Here is a 25158-nt window from a genome sequence, read left to right as displayed (position 1 = left end):
GTTGTGTCTAGCCAACCTTGGGATCCTGAGGTAGGGTTGAGAGTCTTTCTGTCCGGGGAAGGTCTGGCCCATCCAGACAGATGACTTGCATCTGTGAAGGGGAGATGGAAATGAGCCTCCACCCAGACTTGCAGCCCTGCCTTTGAAATTTTGCATGCAGTTTACTTAAATCAAGGTCTTTGCAAAAATGGAAAGCTGGATGGCTCTTACAAACAGACTGTCTTCCCTGCCCTCACCATGCTCTGCTACTTGGTTTTATTTGTCATGAAGTTTTCTTTGTACTTTTCCTATGCTATCTGTTCCCTGTTTTATTTAGTGTTACTATTAGTACCCCAAGTTTAATACTTAAAATTTTGAGGCAGATGACATCCGTGAGAAGAATTTAAAAACTGTGATCTAAAGCCAAACTCCTAAAAATATTTTCAGAGTCCAAGACCAACCTTAATTTAAATCAGTCAATAGGAAATGCAATTTTTCATTACATGTGAATGATAGAGCACATATTTAGAACATCATTGGCCAATACACCTGTTGAAGAAATTCTGGTCCATTTATTTTACCGGGTTATAATTTATTTCAAGGCCTTTGTTCATTGTTTTCTTTCTTTTATTTTTCTTTTCTATTTTAATAATAAAAATAATCTATAGCAGATGAACTCATTTAAGTTTAAAAGGTTGGGAAAATTTGTACTATCTGAGTTATGATTTCTTATTTATGTTTAAGTACAGGAGATGAAAGAGCAGTCAGCATTCAAAGTTTAAATAGTTTAACTAAATATTCTGAAGTGTACATTGTCATAGGAAAATATATATATTATTGAAATGTAGATGATCTTCAACATTTAAACCTCTGTCTTTAGGTATGTAGACTGACATGGCTGGATGATTTTTGTTGTTTGGCGTATACACAGAATCGCTCTTTTAGGTGCAGTTCGAGTCTCTTTTGAAGATTCTTTGTTTTACCTTGAGTTACCTCTTAACTTGTTATTCTGCTTTGTTTAATGTAGCCTGAGATAGTTAGGTAAAAGTATAATGTGAAATACATAACATATACTAATTTCCATTAAGTGTAGATTTGAAGGCTGTACATGAGAATTTCAAGACCTTTTCCTTTCATTCAGCACAAGCAACTGTTATTATTTTGAGTAATTGTGAATCTGTGGTGTTACACAGATGTCCAGTCTCCTCCTTAATGTAACCTTTGACCTCAACAGGATGTTTTTTTAGGAGAAGAAAATCACTTGTGTGAGAAGGATACCTGTCTGTTCAAATGGGAATGCCATGATCTAGGCTGATTAAAAAGAAAATGAATATTGATACAAATATCCACATCTGCTGAATTCTAAAGAGTAGCTAATGTTAACTGAGAAGTGAAATTGATAAATATATAGAATGCTGAAAATTCCAGCTGCCTTCACAAAAATAGGGTTTTTTAGGAAAAATGATAACTGTCAAAATAAAAGTCTTTTCTCCGTGAACTTAGACTGTGAAGTCTTGAAAAGAGATTTAAAAATGTGTTGTTGCGTTTCTGATGAGTATGGTACTTCTAGTTAAATGAGTTAGGAACAATAACGTATGCTGCGTGTCTGCTTCCTTAATGTTCAAGCACTTCACTGTTACTGAGTCTGTGCATGCGAAGAATAGCAAAACATCTTCATCTAGCGTGTTTTCAGGAAAACATTGTTGCTCTTACATACATCGATCATCATTCTTTTTTCCCTGTTCAACAACAGTAAATATTTTGTTAAATAAATGTCGCTGAAGCATAATAATTAGCATACAGTGCTGTTTATAAAGAATTGTATGCTGTCTTGAAGTTACTTGTTGGAAAAGTTCAATGTTGAGTAGGCCTTTGAAGAATACTATAAATTTCATCTTCATAGATGATGCATACTTAACACTTATTTATTGAACTTGCTCTGGGAAAATAAAGACTCTATTTTATGCCATGTTTAGAAAGAATGATATTCATCTGGCTCAAACATAGCAATCCAAAAGTAAAGTGTCTGCAACCAAGCAATTTGGAAAAGTTTTCAATTTCACTATGTTATTTTTTTTCATAGCTGGGTGTATTTTTCTTACCAGTCACCATAATGGTTATCTTAAAGCATGTTTGAAAACTTAGAATTGAATTAATGTTCTCTAAAGAAAAGCTGGTATCCCTTAAAATTGATCATTTAGAGTTTGATCTTGTCTATGAAGTTATATGATCTTTTCTACGATTTGAAGGAATGAAGGTTTTTTTACTTATTCCTTTTTTATTCATTTACTGAAATAATTTCTCTCTGTGTTTTTTCATATAACTTGAACTTGATTGAATTAATTTATGAATTAGTATTGCCACTTATTACTGTAGATTTAATTATTTTAGTTATGACTCTTTAGTGAACATCCTGGTTTTGTTGTCACATGTAACAAGCAATTAAATTGAACACTTTGAAGTTTAAGCTGAAAGGTAAAAATCTCATTTCTTTACTACAGCAGAATACAGTACGATCCACAGTCCATCAACACCCATTAAAGATTCAGATTCAGATAGATTACGTCGTAGTTCAGATGGGAAGTCACGTGGACGTGGCAGAAGAAACAATAATCCTTCACCACCACCTGACTCTGATCTAGAGGTACATTATACTAGGTGTCCTTGACCTGTTACAGACTTTATTTTTATCATTACTTTGCACAGAGAAGTATAATTTAAACATCAAAAGTAAAGTGGCATTGGAGCTCCCTTTCTTTTTTTTTTTGACAGTATTTTCATAGAAGGTAGAATTTTTCTTCTAAAGAATCTTTTCATGAAGAGCACCTAGTTTCTCTGAAAAATACTGGGGGCTTCTTTCTCCTTTTGATTAAAAAAAAAAACAAACTAAAAAAAAAACCCAACAAACTTTTCCCAAAGAAAGGGTTGCTTTTGGAGGAGAGATGCTTCTAGCACAATAGTGGGTTTTGTTCTCTCGTGCTACATTCACATTCCTCCCAGTGGCCCGTGCTTTATGTTGAGAACACATCTCCAATGACACACCACAGCTAAGAGTGTCCACACTGCATTACTTTTCCTTTCCAAAAGCTTAGCCCATTTGTCATCATGGGAAATACAATCTCACCAGGATTTAAAATACTTGTATTTGAACACTTTATTTTTCATTAAAATATCATTTTGCGTGTGGCCAGAGGACAAATTTAAAACACATATTTTCCATTGGCTGTAAGTGAAAGAATTATTTACTGATGCCATAAATTCTTACACATGCTGCATCGAAGTTCATAATTTTCATTCTTCAGGTGCCTAAAATCCGTTAAAAATGAACATAGATTAAGGGGATTTAAGTGTTTAGCAGCCATTTGCTTCATTTTGTTTTTAGAGGTAATTTTCAAGAGCAGTTATATGAACTTTGTTTTGTAAGAGTTGCAGAAATACAGAATTCAAACCCCAAAGACTTAATTTTCAGAGGCTTCTCTTCATTTATTTCAGTTTCTACCTCACATCTGGCTTTAAAATAATACATTGTACAATGTCATTTTCTGTGTGTATTTGACAATAACTATAATCCTATTCTAATGGAATAATTTGATATAATAGCAATTGTAGTAAAAAGCTAACAGATCATATTACCCTATTCTGGAAAAAACTTGTTAGTTCTGAAAATAAATGGCAAGGAAACTATGGTTTTAATATATAACCATTTCAATACAATTTTCTCATTTGTGCGCGTACCGATTCAAATTTTAACTTTCCATTTCAAGTATCAGCTTCACAGAGGAACACATTGATTTGATTCTCTTTTTACAGAGAGTATTCATTTGGGATTTGGATGAGACAATCATCATTTTCCATTCCTTGCTTACAGGGTCCTATGCTAACAGATATGGAAGGGTAAGTGTCAAGAAACTGATGGAAATTTTCAGTAATATTTGCTGGTTTATGGTTGTTATACAAGGAAGACCAGAACATTAGTTGTTTTTCTAGAGGCAAACCGGTACTGATGTTTCAAGACATAAAAAATCAAGGAGTAAAGCTGTTTCACATGTTCATTCTTTGTGCTGACTTGTTGGGAGTAATACTTCGACCACTTGAGGTTTGGTTTGTAGGTATAGAGTGTCTGGAACCTGTTGGTATCATCAAAATCTGCAAAGGTTTAGCTCCCCTCAGAGAGTGAAGAACTTCCAGGAGTGATTGCTAAAATAACATTTTAGTTCTGAGCGACTGGCAGTGGACTGGGCTCAGTATTGAGAAGGCTACTTTTGGAAGAATACTTTTGGACACAGACAGATTAGTCTAAAATTTTTTCCCTTTTTTCATCTACATATTGACTGATGTTTTTGAAAGTCTGCTTATGAGTCAAATCTCTCTATTACGCACAGTCTATAAATCATAACTGGACTGATGAATATATCTACAGACTGCGGGTTTCCTCCGTAATTCTCAGAAGAGGAACGTGGTCTTAGGTGAATAAGAACAGTTTATGAATGGAATGCCCTTGTGAGATCAAACTCTGTTTTTCCAGGATTGTATTCGAAAGCTAACGTCTCAGCTTGTGCTAAAATCTGTTATGCCGTTTCATGTTCACCTCATGTGAGGTATAACTAGAATGTGATCTTTTTGGTAACCTTAAAAAATTCTACATATAAAGAAGAACCAGATAGTTTTGTCTGGCTTCATGTAGTCACTCTGTCTTCTTGTAAAGCTTATATTTGTCACTAAAAGGTTTTACCCTACACCCAGATGACTGAAGGACCATGCCTGATGCCAGGATTCAGTCCATGCCTGAGTCAGATTCTGAATTCCTCCTAATAAATTTTTGCATTATAAAAATCTAAAGCAGTAGTGCTTTGCAAGCTTTCTTGCTTATTCAGGTGCGGTGTATTTTCAGAAGTGTTTGCTGTAATAGCAGCTTACCTGTTTGAGGAATAGAATTATTTTTTTCATTATGTGTCAGAAAAGCAAGTTAATTCAGCAGCCTTGGTTTCCTGGGTGTTATTAGATTATATTTAGGTAGTAAAAAGACACTAGTACTTTAAATGTTTCAACAATTATCGTATGGATATGTACAGACAACAGCTTTATAGAGTATTAAACATTTACCAAAAGTTTCTCAGGCCAAACCCAGCTTTTCCATGGCACCCCAAAATCACCAAATCTATGGCAGTTCAGTTCAGAATGAGGAGAACAAATCCCGGTGCTCATAAAAAAACCTCAGTGCCAACAGAATGTCACCAGTTGCTTTTAGGCAGCAGAGTAGTGCTGGAAAAGCCTAATTAGTCGCTGCCGTAGCAGTACTTGCGCGAGCATATTTTTTCCATTTGTTACTAGTTCCCTGTAATGGTTTCATTAATTGGGGCCTGAACATAAACACCTTTCTTGCTGGATGCTTGAGGCTGAGGAAAGTGGCTAGTGTTCAGCTGCAAAGACATGTAAATAACGTCTGCTGCAAGGAGGTGGGTGACTCCTGGCTGCGGCTCCATCCCTGTTGGCACTGTTTCCTTGAGACGTACCTTTCGCCCGGCTGGCTCTGCTTGCATGGCATGTGGCAGAATACTTCTGCGTTGCTAAACGGCAACCGACTCTTGACGTTAAGAGGGATGATGGCGTTAGTGTTTATGCTGTCAATAGATATTAGATCTTTTTGGTGAGGGGTAGCAATGTGTGTGTCCTTGGCTCTCAGATGCAGTCATGAAAGTCTGTCACATGTTTGTTTTCTTGAAGTTTCATTCATATCACAATTTCTCCTGGCTTATTCACAGCTTCAGACAACAGCTGGCAATTTCCATAGACATTAGAGGAACATAGTGTCAACTGTTCAATACAAACATGCTAAAACATGTACCTGTCATATGAGAATTGTAGGGTTTATTTACAGCAATGGGAGGTGCACATTTTTTAAAAGTGTTTCCTAATGATTTCTGGCCTTTAAAATCAGAAATACAGATCATAAGTCAAGATTAAAAAAAAATAAATTGTTGAGGGGAATTCTTGTTCTTTTCACCTGTACTCTGCTTTTTGAGTGACTTAACATCATGTTGTCATATGTTCCTGCACTGTGGTGAGGGCTAGAAACGCCCTTTTAAAAATTAAATCTAAGCTGCTCACATAATCGTTAAAACAGAAAAGCTAGATCTTCAAACAAACAAAAATATCCTAATTAAATAATAGGGGATTTGGCAACTTGGCATTCAGCTCTCTTCATAATGCCTGAGTGAGTTTCATGGTGAGTGACTATGAATGATGCGCAGCCCTGCTGCTGAAGGGATTGATTTTCTGTTCCTTATTCTGGACCTCGTTCCTCATAACTTCTTGCTTATACCACCCTGTTCTGTATATTCTTACTTTCTCATCTGTTTTTATCACCTGCTCTCCTTTCGCTGCTATTGTGCTCTCCTTTCTCCCCGCTTTTGTCCTTCAGCTTTGTTGGAACAAAATAATACCTTCGTTTTTCAGTTTGCACAGTCATGGTATAAATGGCTACATTTTTATTTGAGGGTGATTTGAATTTTGTGAATTTCATGGAAATGTATGAAACTAGTACAGGAATATGATTTTTCCTTCCAGAAGAGAAGAAAAAGAAACAAACCAAAACATTTCCATTTGCTTTTGGATATTTTTTTTTTAATATGTACAGAGTTCTATTGATCAAATTTAAAGTTATCAGTTACTTTAATTAACGCTAGGGCTTCTAACACCTCAAAACTTACGTTTTGAGCCAGATGGCAACTTATTAAGTTTTGGAATTTGGAAAAAGTTGGAGCCCTTCTTTAGTATCTTGGAGCAGGTGGAAATACGTCTCAGAATTGGCACTAGAATACTGCAGTCTTTACGTACATTTCCATTCTCCGTGAAAGCATTTATATTCAGAGGCTTTAAAGGAATTTTCCTTTAAATTATAAGCTATTTTAATGTGGTTTAATATATTTTAGAGATGGAGAAAAACAAAGCCTGGTTTCACTTAACCCTTCATTTGTGACCTGTAGGCTTAAGTGGAAAATAAGCCTTGTACTCAAAGTGAACTTTCCTGTTTTTCAGCTTCTTGTTTCTCCACAAAACAAAGAAATCAAGTGGGTAGAATTCAGAAATGACAGACAGACAATGTTTTGGCTCCAATACCAGTATTCAAAACAAGAGGCCTGCTTAAGCAGTTTGACATTGGTATTTCTTTTCTTTAGCTGAACTGTACCTCCCTCAGAGATTTGTACCTGATTTTGACCATACCTGAAAAGACACTCCACCTGAACCTGCAAATCCCAATCAGCAAGAACAGATGGTTAGCTTTCCTCCTCATTGTGTGACACCTCACAATAATTAGTTAGCAATTAGTGGCTTAAAATTGCAAAAGACGGTTCAGTGTGGGATTATTTTTTTTAAAACCTTATTCTAGCCTTGTCCCTTTTTTAAAGTTTTCAGCCCCCACTGTAATGTCTGACATCAGAGTTTAATCTACTGCAGTGCCTTAAACCAAGGCTCTTGTGCTTTTTACTACAGCAGTTGCAAGATTGCGACTACGCAGATATTTAAAACCCTAATGCAGATAAGGCTTTTGCTTCTGTTAAATATGTGGGTATCCAGAGCTGCAGCTTAACACGGTTTTTATGCTAAGCGGAACTTTCTATAGAAACAGATTGTGTTTAATCAAGGAATTAAGGTTTCTTTGAAAAGCAACCTGTTTTGTTTCTTCTCTTAGCTTTTATGGTATTTAATCTGACATTTTCAGTAGGTGCCAATGATTGTCTTATTTGCTTTTCTCCTAATTAAATTAACCTAATAAATGGCATTATTTTAATATTACTTTAGAGAAATCCCCATTCTGTTTTGTCTGCCATTTGAAAATACCTTGGAGTGAAATAGTTCACAGAAAGATTTACAAAAAGCCATTTTTTCAGACTCAGAAGTGTGATAAAAAGTTTAATAAAAATGTTTCATTTAAGTCCTGCGTGCATTGAAACTTAAAATATATATTCACAGCCATATGGGTTCATAACCAACATCATCGTTCTGTCTGACGATTTATTCTGTTTTTAAAAATGGTGCTCCTGTTTATGGATGGAAGCTCAGAACGGGGTTAGTTCTCCACTGTTACATTAGCAGTTGATAATCAAGATGTAGCCAGTGATCTTCATTTGCATCTTAGATCCTTAGTCCATCCAACTCCTTTTAATAACTGGAGCAGAGGCTTCTGCGGGGTGGCTTCTGTTAGTGCTCAGGCACAACAGAAATCCTTGTCTGGTTTAAAAAACAAACAGGCTGATGAGCAATGAAGGATGGTGGGGTGGTGACTGGGCACAAAGATAAGCAGGAATGTCAGAGGGAAAAGTAGCCTCAGGCCTAGCTAGAGAGAAAATATCACCTGCTTTCCACCTCACACGCCTACAAAAGTGAAATAAAGATGCAGGTCTACAAATAGAGCAATATTAAAACAGAGAGACAGAATACTTTTGTTCATATTTTAAAGTTTTTCCATTTGAATTAAGAAGCCAAATACTCTTTTTATTGTCAGTGCCAGTTTAAATATAAGGCTTATTTTTAAGGGCAAAGTTCATCAAAATAGCATGATGCAATTTTTCTTTGCCATTTATAAAGGCTATTTTTTTTGATGCTAGAAAACTTTACTCTTAATGTATGTCAGTTCAAGAATAGATGTTTTGTCTGTTCTATGTAGCTTTTTTCCTAAATGCTTTTTTCCAAAATTCTTTTTCTGGTTAGTTTTACTTGGGTTTTGGCGTTTCTGGAAGGCAAATGAGCTGCCAAATCACCATTCTTTTCCAACTCTGCTACTGACACATTTTGCTTTTTAACCAGTAGTTATAGAAAAATGTTTGAAAGTTCAGAGATCATGTTGAAACACCTATTAATTTGATTGAGAGGTGGAAAAAGAAACTAGGGACTGCATCTCTTGTTTTTTAACTGAGTTGTCATCGGGTTTAGAATATTAACTGACTTTAAGTAAAATATGGGATGTTACTTCTGCAGTTCTATTTAAAATATATTTCCTAACAAACTAACATTGTTAATAGAGGATTTCATGAGATAAGGTAACAAGTTCTTTCAAACTCATGCTTCTGTGCGCTTGGATATACTTAGCATTATAAATGAGAAACTCTATATCAAATGTATGTATTAGACTTTCTTGTCCATTTTTCAGATTCAAAATATATAAAACACAAAAAAAATCAAAACAAGACAAACATCTGTAATGCATTTGGTAACCACAATGCTGAACATGCTTTTTGAGTTTATTAGCTCAGTAAGGAATAAGTTGTTATGGTAATTTCTGTAGAGAAGTTAAAGTGTGTTATGTATTAATAACAAACAATAGATTTGTTCACTCTGCATGGGTGGGCCAAACTGAAAGCGTAATTAAAGCATGGTTGTGTGGAGAATCAAGGGGTGGTTTTAAATATAATTGCCATTTACAAATAAAACATTAACGGTGATTTGCTTTAAAGTCACGAGGTATTCACAGGACTGAATTCTATTTACTTGTGACCAGTGAGAGTTTATTTTGAGTGACAATAGCCTTATCGTGCCCCAGGTTGATCGTAAAACTTGTAAACAGTTGTAAAATCTAGAGGAGTTTTAGATGAAATGGATTTGCCCTTTCTGCACGGAGGGAAGGGAGCCCATGCCAGGGATGCACGAGGGTCATCACAGAGGTCTCACTGTAAAATCACGGTAACAGTCGAGTTAAAGTCGTATTTTTGAGTGTTACTGGTAAGTGTTGTAATACAGGATTAGAGAGTTGCTGAAGAACAAGTGGATGTTGCATTTAGTACCTCAAATAATCTCTTTTGAAGAGCAGTTTCTCCAGTTTGTAGTCTGGTATGTACGTTAGGCATGGCATTGATGGTGTACTCGCTTAATGTCTTCTTTAAGGATCCACCCACCTCTGTGTCTCTTGGACTCCGAATGGAAGAGATGATTTTCAATTTGGCGGACACGCATCTATTCTTTAACGATTTAGAAGTAAGTGTTCATTCTTTGAAAACACATAGAGGTGATTTAATATTTGTCTCTTTTACATTTTGTTAAACTATTATTGACTGTTATTTTTGGTTTCACAGTTTTAATATGGAAACGGTTAGAAAATATCTGTGTAATTTAGCCATTAGGATATATAATATCTATACTAAATGTCTGCACTGGCATTCAAAGGTTTCAATAGTTTAAATGGTAGGGTTTTGTCCTCACAGGTCTTAGTATTTATGGCCACAGTAGACAAGTTTTAGAAGTGTATACACCAAGAGCATCTGTAAACGTTAGAATTCAATAGTCTGCACAGGCTATTAAATATTAAACTTCAGCTTCTATAAACAGTTCATGGCTGGGGACAGATTTCTCACTTACATCCCACCGCGGGCAAGTATTACCTTAAACCCGAGGGAAATCATTAATTTTGTACACGCTGTCCGTCTCAGTGGCCTACTACTGTGGGTCCTCTGCCTTCCCCAGTGGCGGGGACCATTTGTTACGCGCGAGGGTTTCTCTGCCTCTCCCCTGCAGCGTGCGGCGAGGAGCTGGTGTGGGCATGCCAAGGGCTTTTTCAGCCTACGTAGGCTATGGTTTGGCGGCGCTTGTGAGATCGTTCTAAAACTATCCGAACTGCTGAAAGAGACTGTCACCATAATGCCTGGCTGTTTCGTCTGAAAAGGGAAAAAAGCAATTTCTGATCATATTTTAATAACATGAAAACATGAAAACAGTCAGATTTCTTTCCCATCATAATGAAGACAGCTGTTTATTTAAAATCCAACTGTTAAGCAAGCTTGTGGTGGGGCTGCCAACACACATTAATCATCAAGTTGTTGTTTTGCTAGATTTTAGAATAGTGTGGTATTCCAGACAGGCAAAAGAATCTAAAAGATTCAAATGCAACTTTTGCTGATCAAAGTTAATTGGCAGCAATTGGCCTTTAAATATTTCCTGATGTTTCCCTTTTCAAAATCAAGCAAAATACACCTTATTTAATAGATGAGCCAAAATCATTTGAAAAATGCCAGTGTGTGATAGACCTCAAATGTGGTTTGTCCAACATCTGTCCTGTATTTTGATTTCTTTTCATCTAAAAAGAAACCACTCACAGATGATTTGGCATCTTAGAATGTAATGAAATTATTTAAAATGTGCTTTATTTTTCCTTCCATTCCTTAGTGGAGTATTTATTTTTTATACTTACAATAAAAAAGATGATTTCTTTAAATTTTAAAGTAGTGCTTTCTTTCATTAAGGTACCTGTATGCAAAGATATGATTGTTTTGGGTATAAGAAACACCATTAGCGAGTTGCATGTATAGGACTGATTTTTCAGATTTGTAGAAAGGTATAACAATGTTAGTCATTTTCCAAATCTGTTTCTGATTTCTGGTTATATTTCATTTTATCCATAGCAGAAAGAGAAAGTACTACTGTATCTTACCAGCATATTCAATAAAGTTCAGCGTGTTTTCATTTGCTGTGCATAGCCAGATACTTGGTAGGCTTGTGGTAGGCTTCATACATGATTGTCAACGTCACTGACTTTAATGGATGTTAATCAATCAACTGCATCTTACAGATAGTAGATTATCTTCTGCTAATTGGCCTGTTACAGCCTTCACAGTACAGCATAGCAATTTATTCACTGAAGAACTTTGAAGCTGTGTATGAAAAAAGTACTGATCCAGGTGGTTCACGGAAGCAGAGGAGCTCACTGGATGAGCTTGGTTCTATGCGTTTCCCCCATAACAAGCCACTTTATCTTGCGTCTCCAAACTCGAGTGTAATAGTCTGTGTCTATCCCTAGTCTGTCTTCTTCATACACAGAGGCACTTAGGAGTGAGCAGTTGTGTTCATGTCCTGGTACATGGATCATAGAATCATAGAATGGCTTGAGCTGGAAGGGACCTTAAATATCATCTAGTTCCAACCCCCCTGCCATGAGTAGGGACACCTCCCACTAGACCAGGTTTCTCAAAGCCCCATCCAGCCTGGCCTTGAACACCTCCAGGGAGGGGGAGTCCGCAGCTCCTCTGGGCAGCCTTTTCCAGTGTCTCACCACCCTCAGAGTAGAAATATCTAATCTAACTCTACCCTCTTTCAGTTTAAAACCGTTACACCTCGTCCCATCACTACAGTCCCTGGTAAGGAGTCCCTCCCCATCTTTCCTGTAGGTCTCCATTAAGTACTGGAAGGCTGCAATAAGGTCTCCCCAGAGCCTTCTCTTCTCCAGACTGAACCACCCCAATTATCTCAGCCTGGCTTCATAGAAGAAGCGTGTCAGTCTTCTGATCATCTTTGTCGTCCTCCTCTGGACTCGCTCCAACAGGTCCGTGTTGCCACATGAGCTCTAAGCCCTTATTTCTGAGGAGCATGAGCTCCAATCTGAAAGATCTCATGGCCTGTCCAAGGGAGAGAAGAGCATGTTCAGCAGTGCAGGGGAGTGGGTTTGTGCTTGTGCATTGCCATAGAGAAGTCTTCAGAGAAGTACACAGGGAGAGGGCATAAGAGAGGCTGTACTTTGTGGGAAGCAGCACGTAAGGACTAGACCTGGCCACAGCCACAGACTTTCAGTTCACCAGAAATTTTGTGTTTTTTGAATCATGTTGCAGAAATGTGGTGTTTTTGAAGGAACGTGTCCTCCTGAAGCCACAATTTGTCGTTCTTGTGAGCATCATCGTTATTAGCAGGGCCTGCCTGGTTCCCAAGGCCTGTGACCTCGGGGCAGATTCTTCGCATCCATCTCAGAAACTCAAAGTCCTTGCATGGTGGTTTGGAAGTTCAGGCTGCCCTACAGCTTGACAGACTTCCATGAAAACTGCGGACAATTTGGCTTGGCTGTGCCTCAGGCTCGAAGCATCTGTTCTTGCTGATGAAGAACTGAGTCTGAAAGATCTAGTGGTGACCCTGCTCAGGCCTAAATCTTTCCAATTCACGTGCATAAGCATCTGGGCTGTTAGGAATTGAGAAGTTTGTAGGCAACATTGCCAACGAGCCGCAGAGCTTGAGCATCCTTGCCCAGAAATAGTAGGAAGACAGGCTGCATTTGGTAGAGGTCTAACCCGCAGTGTAGACATGTATTTGGGTCTAGGCATAATTAAAAGCGGGAATCTGAAAGTTGATGCTCTCCGGCTCACCCAGGCTCAGAGGGAACCCTTCCTGGCATATAGAGAGGCTGGGTTTACGGGCAGGCAATCATCTGTCATAACTTTGGCCTATGATGCATATTTTTCCAGACACCACAAGTTAATGTTTTCTAATAAAAATCTTCTTTTCATCTGATGCGTTCCAGAAATCTCTAATCAGAACCGAGTTTGTTATCCGAGTTAGGGGGAAAGAAGTATTTTGTCTTCTTATAAACTGCTAAAGAAAGATTTAACATTTTGAACGCAAAGGGCAGAGTTGCAGCAGTGACCTCTGAAGCTTGATTTATGTATGGTCCAACTGGCTTTTCAAAGCTCAGCCTAAAGTTTTATTTAATATTATTAGGTTGAATTCTAAACTTCTGCAGTCTTTTTTTAGTCTGCATAAAGTAATCAATGCCAATGCGTATCAGTTCCAAACTAGTTTACCTATCCTAATTTAGTAAGGGATACTGCCAGGTAAATGAATCATCTGATTTCCTATATGTTGCTCTTTATGTAATAATGATAATAGTATTTGTAATTGGCATTTTTCAAACTCAGTGAAAAAAATCAGTCAAATCTCACTGTCTAGCTCTGAGGTCGGTATTCTGTTTATGAATGAGTGAGCTGCACGTAGATTTACAATTCGTTACTGCACCCTCGGTTTGTACTAGTTCTTAGTTTATTGCTTTGAGAAAAAGTAAAAGAAATGGCTTGTTTCCTTCACCTTCTACACACTTATTTGGAGTAATTAAGTCCAAATCGATACAACAGCAAATAATTTCAGATCTTGAAGGAATATTTCTTAAACAATATGTTAAAGGGGTATGACAAGTTTTGTAACATACTGAAAGGGAAATATTAATGTTTACTAATGTATAATTTGATCTAAGTGCCATCATAAACAATGTTTTCTTGCATTAATAGGAATTTCATAATGAAATTATAGAAGCATACTAGACCAAACAGTAGAATATACTGCAGTTTTCTCAAAATTTAGATTCCAAAATCTGCATTTGAACTTCAAATTAGGAAGTTCAGGTCCTCAGTATTGACAATTTTCATTTAAATATCTCATACTGTGTTCTATCGTAGAATTTTAATTGCATGCAGGAGGGAGTAACTACATTGATGTAGTGCTCTCAAGAGAACCAGAGTTATCTCATCAGAAGAGAATGTATGATTTTACATGCTGATTATGTTGTGATAGGGATAATAAGGTATAATATTTTAATGGTATATATGGAGCAATTACATGTATTAGGTATTTCAGGATGTATGCTCCAGTGCTTTAGGGAAATTAACAACTTGATGATAGGACTGAAACGTGACATCTACCTATCTGCATCTTAAAAGATTGTATACATTTACATGTTTATACTGACCCTCTTAAGAGATTAGTTTATTCATTTCTTTGGTGTATCAGGTGCATATTATAACTAGATATGTTAAAGGAATAATTGCTGGTAGTGAATGATTATGAACATTTTATTCTAAAAAGTTAGTTCGGTGCTTTGCAAACTCTATTGTAAAATGGTACTTTCTCATTAGATCTGTTTCTGATATTTACTGAAGCTGAAAATGTCACTTATGAAGCCCTTTTTTTAAAAAAAAAAATCTTACCTAATGCTTTTTCATTAATAAGATACTTTTTTTTTCTTGGTCTGTGTTGAATTCTATTGAAGTAATTAAATTCAAATTATATTGTAGTTTTATTTCATGTATTATTTTTTTCTTTTAGACTTTTCATTTATGTTTGTTTATTTCAGGTTTTTGGTGTAGGCTTTTATGGGAGGGTTCAAAATAAGGTTATATGTATTATGATACTATATAAAAAAAATTAATTTTGACACCTCCAGGAAATGCAGTAATGCATAAGGGCACAGTAACAATGATTAGCATTCATTTTTGTTCCATCAGTGAAGGATATATAGTGCACACTCATGGCTTCACAATTCGCTTGTATTTGTGGAGTCTCTATATGCAAAGTGGCAATATGTGTATTAGAGTAATTTATAATGAGTGGCAGTATGGCATGAGTTTTTCAGCTATGTTATTGATGTATTTCTCTTAACGAGAAAGATGAGGGAATGCTATCAGGTATTACTGTAAAGCAGTAACTTTGGTTCTTTGGGAAAAAAAAAAGAAAAATAGTTACTTATGTTCTAACAATTAGGAATGGTGACCTTGATTAATTTCTCCTGAGATTCTTACTTGAAATCCACCTGGTTGTGTATTAATGTGTTCTGATGGAAATTCAGAGCCTAGTCTCTTCTGTGTGTCAAAAAGAGCTGCATTAAGTGCTTTAGGATTACAAGTATGGCATTACTTCGGACTAATGAACCTTTAAGGCATCGCATTAGCACATTGCTATGCACGGAGCCCTCTGGAAAGCTGCCTGCCTTAGAGTTGCGTGCGATTTCCGTAAGATGCAGCTGTGTCCGTAAGCAGGGCTGGCTGGAGCGGCAGCCCGGCTGCTTCCATCCCACCCCCGGCTACCAGCCAGCACCTTCGCTCCTCTGTCCTGCCCGGCTGCCGGACGGTCCTCCCACGCCGAGCAGCGGCACAGGAGCAGCCGTCTGCGTTGCTTTAACTCTCCTGCCTCTTCACTCCCTTAAATAAGGTTAGATTAACACTGAAATGTTTTACAAATTCTGCACTTTACAGATACGGTAACATAGCCAGCTCTCGTGAAGCACTGAGATAACTGACTTACATAGACGCACCTTTTCACAGTTTAAAGCAAAGAATAAACAGCATTTACATCCTTGGACTCTCATGCTCTGTGTTTGCCCTGTAAACCTCCTCCCTCCACCCATATGGCAATAAATCCTTCCAGGGCTCCTACAAGTCTGTAACTGCTAGCTTGGATTTACTCAGACCTAGAAGTTGATAGGGAGAAATTAACTGCCAGGTATTTTTTATGAAAACTGCTTTTTGTGTCTTGTTTCCTGCGTAATTTACTACGTGGATGTGCCTGCTCTCCTTGTTTGTAGCTCCCCCTTATCAGACTATCAGTATTTATCAACACTGCTTCTCCCTCATATTCTTTTGCAAGCTGAAGGCTGTGTGGACGGCAGCTTCTACTGCTTGAAATGTGACTGGGATGCCTGACACAACAGTATTCCCTAAAGAAATGTAGAGGGCCTCTAAGGCCCACGTTGCAATGCAGACTCTCGCAGCCATAAAGCAGATGGTGATACCTTCTGTAGTAACACCGGGCACTAAAGGGATTGCTCCAAGAAGAGGTGCTCCAGGGAGACTGGAGATTGTAGTGAGAGATCAGGACTGAGAAAAGGAACAACAAAACCCCAGCACGGCAACCGTGAAGCCTGATCACAAAGCAAAGCTTCAATGTTAGTCCCTCTTTGGCCTTTGCCTTCAGTTCTTACAGGTGAAACTAGGCTGCCTCCCTGCTGCTGGAGGCAAATGCACCATATAAATCACTTCTAGGCCTCAAGGAGACCTTTTCTTCATGACAGGAACATATTCTTCTTTTCATCAGCCTGAGAATTTTCTCCTTTGTAGGTCTCAGTAACACCGCAGGAGACTAAGTGACTTTCCTCCCAGGTCCTTCAGTGACCGTGCACGCAGCTATGTCCCCAGCGTACCACACAGTGCCCTGTAGGAATGCCTTTGAAGCAATACAGCCATATGTTCTGTTTCTTTAATCTGAAAGAGAAAAGGGAAACTACTTCCCCTCAGACCTTGATACTTTAATACGCCACAGACTTAGGCTGGTAACTTTTAGCACAGTAGCACTCTGATGCATGATTTGGGATCGTGGTCATTATGATAATACACATTATTGAATAATAACGTTCAGCAGACTTGTTGTGTGCAGGTTATTGCACATCTCAAAGACCCATGACCACTGTAGGGTAAAATGCTCCTCTTTCTGAAAGCATTTTAGCACATCTGGTCCTAGAGTCAAGTAATCTAACAAGTGAACTGCTTGGATGCAAGCCAGCCCTTAAGTGCCGGCTTGGAGCAAGCTCCAGAGCAAGCTGGGAGAGCAGGTTGGCCACTGTTAGCAGTGTGGAAGTCCATCATTTATTCTCTCACACCTTGTGGAAATGTTGTAAGGCCAGCTTTGGGCAGGCATGACAGGTATGGTGTTGCTTAGATTTAAACTTATCTGAGTTGTGTGGAGGTCCAGTCAGTGATGGGAGCGAGGGGAGCTGCAGAGGCATAGCCAGGCAGACCAAGGAAGTGGAGGAGGACTGTGAAAACACGATAACCACAGAGAAAAGCTTGCTCAACTTCTCCGCATAGAAAAATTCAGATCAAGATAATTTTGTGTCTTAAGCCATGCTCCAAGTTCAGAACATTTACAGGGTAAGCTGGCATTATATACTAATTGGTTGTTTGGTGCACATATTTTTACATATATATTTCTGTAGAATGAAGTGACACGAGGTCCATTTTTGTGGTTGCCACTACTTTGTAATTCCTTATCCATCTGCCATAGGCTTCTCATCTGCAGATAAGGATGATGATGAGGATGAGGATGGTATCTACAGATACAAGGATGATAATTCTGTCATAAAGTACTGAAGAGGGAAAAGAGACAGCCAAGTCTGGTGACTGTAGTAGTTGTTATTGCGTACAGTTGTAGTTGTCTTTCTAACAATGCTTCAGCTTGGTCTCTTTAATGTCTTAGTCCTCAGGAACATCCTGACACAAATGCTCTCTCTTCTGACACAATTAGAAAATGTGTGTATTCAAACAACTTAAAAAAAAAAAAAGGACAAAACCCCATTGCAAATAGTCATCCAAGAAAACTTTCCAGTTTTCCATTGTATATGCTAATTTGTTTTCTACTGTTTTTTATTTTGGATGATTTTTGTAAGTTGTAATTGTTCCAGTTTGGATTATTCATACATTTCAAGTAAAGTCTGTTTTTTAAGAGCATGGGGGAAAAAAATGAAAAAAACCACTTAGAGCAGAAGGCCATTGGTCTTCACTAATCATTGCAGTGTTTCAGGTGTTTGTACTTGTGAGCTAGTAACCAGTGTGAACTCCATGTAATCTCCTGTTTGGTACTGGGGCTTCTTCTTGGGATACCTAGATTTTGCTGTAGTACAAATGAGCTAAAGAGTAGGCAGGCATGCTTTGTGAAGAAATACATTGACACACAAATCACCCCAACCAATACGACTGAACACTTCCAGGGATGAGGCATCCACAACTTCTCTGGACAACCTGTTCCAGTGCCTCACCACCCTCATTGTAAACACTTCCTTCCTAGTATCTAATCAAAATCTACCCTATTTCAGTTTAAAACTGTTACCTCTTACCCCTTGTCCTATCGCTACAAGCCTTGGTAAAAATTCCTTCTTATATGGGCCCTTTATATATTGAAAAGCCACAATAAGGTTTCCCCAGAGCCTTCTCTTTTTCAGGCAGAACAACCCCAGATGTCTCAGCCTGTCTTCATAGGACAGGTGCTCCAGCCCTCTGATCATTTTTGTGGCCCTCCTCTGGACTTGCTCCAACTGATCCATGTTTTTCTTGCGCTGGGGACCCCAGAGCTGGACACAGTACTCCAGGTAGGGTCTCACCAGAGCAGAATAGAGGGGGAGAATCACCTTCTTCAACCTGCTGGCCAAGCTTCTTTTGATGCAGCCCAAGATACGGTTGGCTTTCTGTGCTACAAGCGCACACTGCTGGCTCATGTCCAATTTTTTATCCATCGGTATCCCCAAGTTCTTCTCTATAGGGTTGCTTTCAACCAATTCACCACCCAGCCTGTACTGTTACAGGTCATTGTCCCAACCCAGGTGCGGGACCTTGCAGTTGGCTTTATTGAACTTCATGAGGTTCACATTGGCCCACTCCTCAAACCTGTCAAGGTCACTCTGGATGGCGTTCCATTTGTCAGTGCTAGTGAAAAAAGGTTTGTGGTAGACAGCAACTTTTAGCGGTATTAAACCCATCTCCAAGATGGTACTACAGAGTAATTTCTATCAGATAACAAGACATGTTTTGTCTACGTACTCTCCCAAATTGCACATTCAAAGGTATTCCTTCCAGTGGCAGAATAAAAGTTCTTGTCCCCTTCCCAGGAAATAAAACACCAAATGCAGAAATGCTTTTCACGGTAACAATTGTAGCTGCCCATTACAGCTGGGTTCTGCAGGGCCTGAAATATCAGATTTGAAGTTCAGCCGGTACAGGAGATAGTGTATTGTAGGGCAGTGGTAAGGTACCTGAAAGTCATTGTAATATCTGCACCAAAGTAGTATATAGACAAGGTCTGTTACTGGAATCACAGATCTACCCCACGTAGGGCAGCTTTAGTTGCAACAGAAGCCTTAGTGTTGTGCTGCAGCGGGAGGCTCTGAAGGGTAACATAAAAATTGCTATATAATGAATGACATGAGACAGTGCTTTGAAAATTTCTTATAACCGATAATGAAATAGTATAGTTGTTCTAAAAACCTGTATAAGGCTTGATGGAAATGAAGAGATGCAAAACTCACTGTAAGAAATTTAAGAGACTGAGAAGTTTGCAGTATGTTTTCATGCTTTTACTGTCAATCCATTAGCAGATTTCAAAACGCTGGCTTACGTTATATTGTTGACAAATATAAACACCTGCCCTTAATGAACTTTTACATTTGAGGGGTTGCAAAGTGCCTGATACGTGCCACAGAGCTCTTCTGCCAATGCAGATTGTGCCCTAAGCACAGATGTGATACACTGCTTCATGGTTCGGCATCTTAGATCCAAAACTAGGTAATGATGCGATTCATCCTGAAGGCCTCTTAGTGCCAGAATTGTCATCTCAGATTTGAATAGGCTTTTTTTACTATTTAAATTATCCTAGAAGTCTGAAGTAATAGGACCGTGATGCCAAATGAGTAAGTAGTTGATACTAACGGTAAAAGCAGTTAGTGTTGCTATTAATTAATGTATTGCTTTCCGTTTATTCTTGCATAGAAAGGCTTCTATTTGGCTTTTAATATTTCACAGAACCAATGTGAACAAAACGTTTTTTACATTTTCTTTAAATATTATGAATACTACTGAACAAAAGTCTATCTAGTACTACAGATGTCAATATTGTAGTTATGACTCATTCATAACACATTCATAAGTTTCCTAAGTAATCCATTATTCGTTTATAACCTAGAAATCTAAAAAGTTACACAAATTCAAGTAGCATTCCTGAGCAGCAGATTTTGTGTTTTGGTCTCTGATGAAGCTGACAGATGTGTAAAATCTCATACAGCCAGTCAAGTCCCTGGTGCAGCTGCAAGTGTTGAAGAGTGCAAGTTATTCCAGCTAAGATCAACATTAATTTACACTCAAATATCTTTCCCAGCCCACCCTTTCTGTTCACGTAATGCAGTTATTTTGTGCTGATTCCATCACTTTGAGGCAAACCATTCTTTTTCCTCCCTGGACTCCTCCAGTGCAAAACCGAGAAGATAAACTAAAGAAAACATAATAGTCACCTTTAAAAAAAATTCTCTTTTTTTTGATTAGGGTACCATCTTAAACTGCAAACGTCAGATTTGCATTATGCAGGTTGGTGTTTTAAGTGGATCAGTCTCTGAAAATGATGTACCTTTTATTTTAGGAAAGCTAGGCGAAACAAAGCGTCATCTGTGCTTGCCATTTTGCAGGATGAGAGCACATTAGCCAGTCCTCACATAAGTACAAAGATTCGAAACCACAGTGTAAGCATCTTAGCAGTATGCATGGTAGGTAGTTTCTACCAATCTCTTCAGCCTAGGTTTAATTTTGTCACAAATTTTCAACATTATCAATGCAGTTGTCTGGTATCTTGACAGCCATCATGCAGTTTGTGCTGGCGTGGTCATGTGTGACTGCTACGATTGTAGTTTAAATTTGTTGAGAAAATACGCACGCACATTTATTTTAAACAGATCTATGCTGGGGTTTTTTGTAGGAATCATTTTAAAATGTTGCTACAGGGAGAAAAATTAAGAAGTGTCTTTCATTCATTTTGTTTTAAAAGCACGAAAGGAGTGCTTGAAGTTGGTTCCCAAAATGTTTGAGTTTCACGGTCTCGGGAGATTTCTACTGTTTCAGTGTGGTTACAATAAGGCCTCTATCTGAATTTCATCCTGTTCAATGGTCTAATGAAACTTTAAAGAAAGGGGGAGGGGATTATTCCCTTTACTCATCGCAGTATCGCTTTTATTTTTCCGTGTTTTAAAGTAAAATTTGACTGCTGTCAGTTGCATTTTTAAAATTTGTCTTGTCTTGTGGTCAAGAATCTGAGTGATTCTGCAGTGGACTAAAGCGATCTTAGCGAGTGCTGTTAAAGCATGAGGATTTAATGAGGATTTTAAAAAAATGTAAATGAAAAGCTTGACAAAAGAAACAACGAGGTGTTGAAGGAATGGAGTATTTGTTGTTGTTTTTTTTTTTCCAAGATCCTTGTCCAGTCGGAACAGAGCAGTCCAGGCACTTTCTGAACTTACCTACAGTACTAGAAATACTGGGAGACGATAGTTCTTACATGTTCCCTGACGGCAGAGTACGGGCAGCTGACATGAGTACTGAGCTCAGCTGCAATATTATTGCCACACGAACGATCAGCTACATGTGAGCAAATGTTCCTTTCTGAACTGTAGAAAATCACTTCAATCAGTTGAAAGGTCTCCGCTTTTTCTTCTGCATGTTTGTATAACTCGCATTGCGAATGTAAAATACGGATACACAGGGGAATAACGCCTTCCCTGACCTTGGTAGGCAAGGGGGAGAGCCAATTGTAGCAGCAGCTATAACTCAAGTAAGAGGTTTTCTAAGAATTTTCTCTGTCTGCAAAGTTTAAAAATACAATTCAAATATTTCAATTCATTTATTGGAACAAAATGTGTGTATTTTTCTTAAAGGTGTGTTTATAAGTCCAAAGCTCCCATTAAGGCCTTGGTCAAATGAATAATGCATAAATAAAGCCGTAATTCCTACAAATAAGGGTTGATGAACAGAACAAAAAAGACAGTGAAAACATACACTGACTTTTTTTATTCCATCACTTTAATAAATTCGGACAGAAATTTGAATACCACCAACCTCTGACTCCCAAACTGTCAAGAGGACTGACTAACAAAACTAATGTCTCTTTCCTGAACCTAATCTCCACTAGTGTGGTGTTTAACAAAGCAAATGTAATGACTAAAAGAAGCATCTTCCAAAAAAATCATAAAGCAAACTGGGGTTTTTTTTCTAATTGTTCCATTAATTATAAATTCTTATATCTTTCCTTACCATAGGAAGGTAGGAAAAAAAGAGAGGAAGAAATTTTCATTTGACTGTAAATTTTTAGTTTATAATCAAAATCAAACTTAAGAATCTATGCTAATATATTATTTCACATACTGGGAAAGAGTCTGTAATTTTAAATACAACATTGCATATTAAGAAAAAAACCCCGGATACTACTTGATTGATTTCAATTCAGTCTTTTTTTTTTATTTTCTTTTTAGTTAAAAGAAGTACTGTGAAAAAAATGATTTAAAAAATTTGCCAACAACAAAAATGCTTTTACTAAAGCATTAAATCAGCAGTGCGGTAATACAGCTTTTATGTATAAACTTCATATGGTCATGCAAAGGGTTAAGCTATGTGATTTCAGGATAAAAGGTTTCCTGAGTTGACTATTATTCCTATGGTCTGCCAACAACTTTGCAATAAATGGAATGATTTTTATGGGAATGTGGTTATTCACAGCAAGACTACAGTTGGTGTCAGTATGAAAAATTCTTCTTTAGTAGATTCTCTCAGCAGGGATAACAGATCTGAAAGAAAGGCAAAAAGTAGTTACAGAGAACTCTGGCTGGTGTTGGTGACAAATTATGTTTACAAAATGATGGGGTAACCCATGAAAAAGAAGAAATCAGAACAACAGTAAATCAGAGTCTTACTCCTCTGAGGACTGCTGTTCCAAAACAAGTTACTTGTGATTGTGTGTATCGTTTAATAGCTCCCATTTCTCATGTCCATAAAGCAAGTGAGACTTCTAGGCTTTCAGTTGCAGGGGTGCGAAATAATGCTTCAGAAATGAGTAAAATTACTTCAAAGTTATACCATTGTCCTTGAGATAACATAAAATATTGGTAGGTATGAATTAAAATAATTCATGAGAAAGGAGAAAAAATTTCTCCTTTTGATTCTTGTGACCCTTTTTTCTCCTTTGATTAGATTATAATATTATTTTATAATTATTAATTATAATTATAATGTTTATAATCTTTATTATTTCTTAACATCACTTGTCTATTTTTTACTTTCTGTTTTTTGGAAATAATTTTAGTAGAAGGAAAAAGTGATGGAGAACGCATTAATACATTAATGAACTTCGTTGGTGTTAACAGTTACTGCATTAGGCTCGGCTTGTGATAAGCTTTCAGAATGCTTAAAAGATTAGACCATTGATTAAGTCTGCATCACTGCCGTTAGAGATGGCATTATCTTCCATTTGAGATGAGGAGTAAAGTTACACAGAATTTAATGACCGTACAACAACTTTATGGGTTTTAATTGTTCGATTATTCATAAAGAAAGTTGTTGGAGGATGGAGGGGTTTGTTACTATTTTGGTTGGGATTTTTTTTTTAAAGCAATAGGTGCAGCTCTTTAAGAGGTAAACACAGCAGCTTTGAGTGCTTCCTGCTCTTTGTTTCCCTCATGCACAATTACCCCAGTTCTATTTAAAAGATTTCATTTGTGAACTTGTCTCAGAGCATTGCAAGACCTCGGTGTGGCATTAAGCATAGATTTCCTTTGTTGTGCTGGGATCACCAGTGATGTACGAGCAAGGAAGAAAATCAACCTAAATGTGTCACCATCAGGAAAAAAATAATAATTATCCAGCACAGAGCACCAGTGCTGTTGATAGGTGGAGGTTAACCTCTCTTGAGGTAAAGGGGTGGGTTTACTGTCCCAGAGGTAGATATTAACTCCAATGATGCCAAAGAAAACAAATTTCTTAAGAACACTGCATTTCACATTGTCTCAAACCAGAAAAATAGCATGTGCGTTGTCTCATAGTCTAAGAAATATTTTTTCGCTGGAGATATTTAAAAACCAATCTATGAAAGAAACATTTTCTCTTTGTAAATAATTTTCAAAAGAGTGTGGTACTTAAGGATGCAGCTGAAAGCAGAATCAGCTCTTGGTGATGGTTGAATGCAATCATTCATGTTGGTCATGTGAATATTTATTGCTGGTAATACAAAAATTGAGAATGTTCAGTTTTTCATAAAGTGATGGCTTAACCTTAATTTAGCAATGAACATGAACAAGTTAATGTTCAGACCACTACGTCTGGTTCTACTGCTGTGAGAAATAGCTGTTTCTTTGAGGCATCTATCTGATTTGGGCAGAGTTAGTCTGATTTAAATGGCTGTGATTGGAGGATGGATCCTGGAAAGTCTTGGCGAACCTTTGGCCCTTTACTTCCTAATTGGTTAGCTGGATGTTGAATAAGAAACAACTGTAGTCACTTATTACAAAAACAGGTAGAAAGAACTGTAGAACATCCTGTAAATAGATTTCTGGGCCATCAAATTCAAGAAAATAAGCAATTACAGGAAAGGCTGTTGAATAAGCCTTATTCCTGGTGAGATACAAGGGATGGTTGCAGGGAGAGGAAAACTTCAGACAGAGTTGGCTGAATTATTCCCTCCCACCCCCAAATACTGTAAGGATGGCAGCTGAACTAATCCCTGGTCACGCAAAGTAGAGTCATCCAGGGCCCTACAGAGGAACATCTATTCAAAAATGCCTTTTCTCATTTGGCTGAAATAAGTGTGCACCTCCTCCTGATGTTTGTAATGTCTGTAACGGGGACCTCATGACCAGACTCTGGCTTGGTATGCTTTATGAGGAGCCCATGATTCAACTTCTGATAGTTCACCTTCGGAAAGCCGAATCTGATTATGCAAATGCTTCCAAAAGAGGTTTTGGGTTTTTTATTCCAAAAGAGGTATGTTTTTTTTTTACAGCACTACATTTATTTGTAGGTGTAAACCTAATTTTTAAGGTACTTTAAGTCCTATGAAGAGTAGGAGAGTTCACTTTCTAATGAACCC

At 37.6% G+C, this 25158-nt stretch overlaps 1 protein-coding gene across 17 annotated transcripts in view; it reads left to right on the top strand.

Annotated features, from left to right (window-relative positions):
* Nucleotides 1–25158, top strand: part of EYA1 (EYA transcriptional coactivator and phosphatase 1) — a 169890-nt gene that overhangs the window by 121269 nt on the left and 23463 nt on the right. For all 17 annotated transcript variants that reach the window (XM_074577260.1, XM_074577259.1, XM_074577257.1 and 14 more), the window contains 3 exons: nucleotides 2481–2623; nucleotides 3790–3873; nucleotides 9862–9951. In XM_074577260.1, the coding sequence (XP_074433361.1) occupies nucleotides 2481–2623; nucleotides 3790–3873; nucleotides 9862–9951 (317 nt within the window). The remainder of the gene's footprint in view (nucleotides 1–2480; nucleotides 2624–3789; nucleotides 3874–9861; nucleotides 9952–25158) is intronic.

Source organism: Larus michahellis, chromosome 2 (genome assembly GCF_964199755.1).
Source record: "Larus michahellis chromosome 2, bLarMic1.1, whole genome shotgun sequence".
Taxonomy (NCBI): Eukaryota; Metazoa; Chordata; class Aves; order Charadriiformes; family Laridae; genus Larus; species Larus michahellis.
Note: the sequence above shows the minus strand (reverse complement) of the source record. Positions and strands in the feature narration are given on the sequence as shown.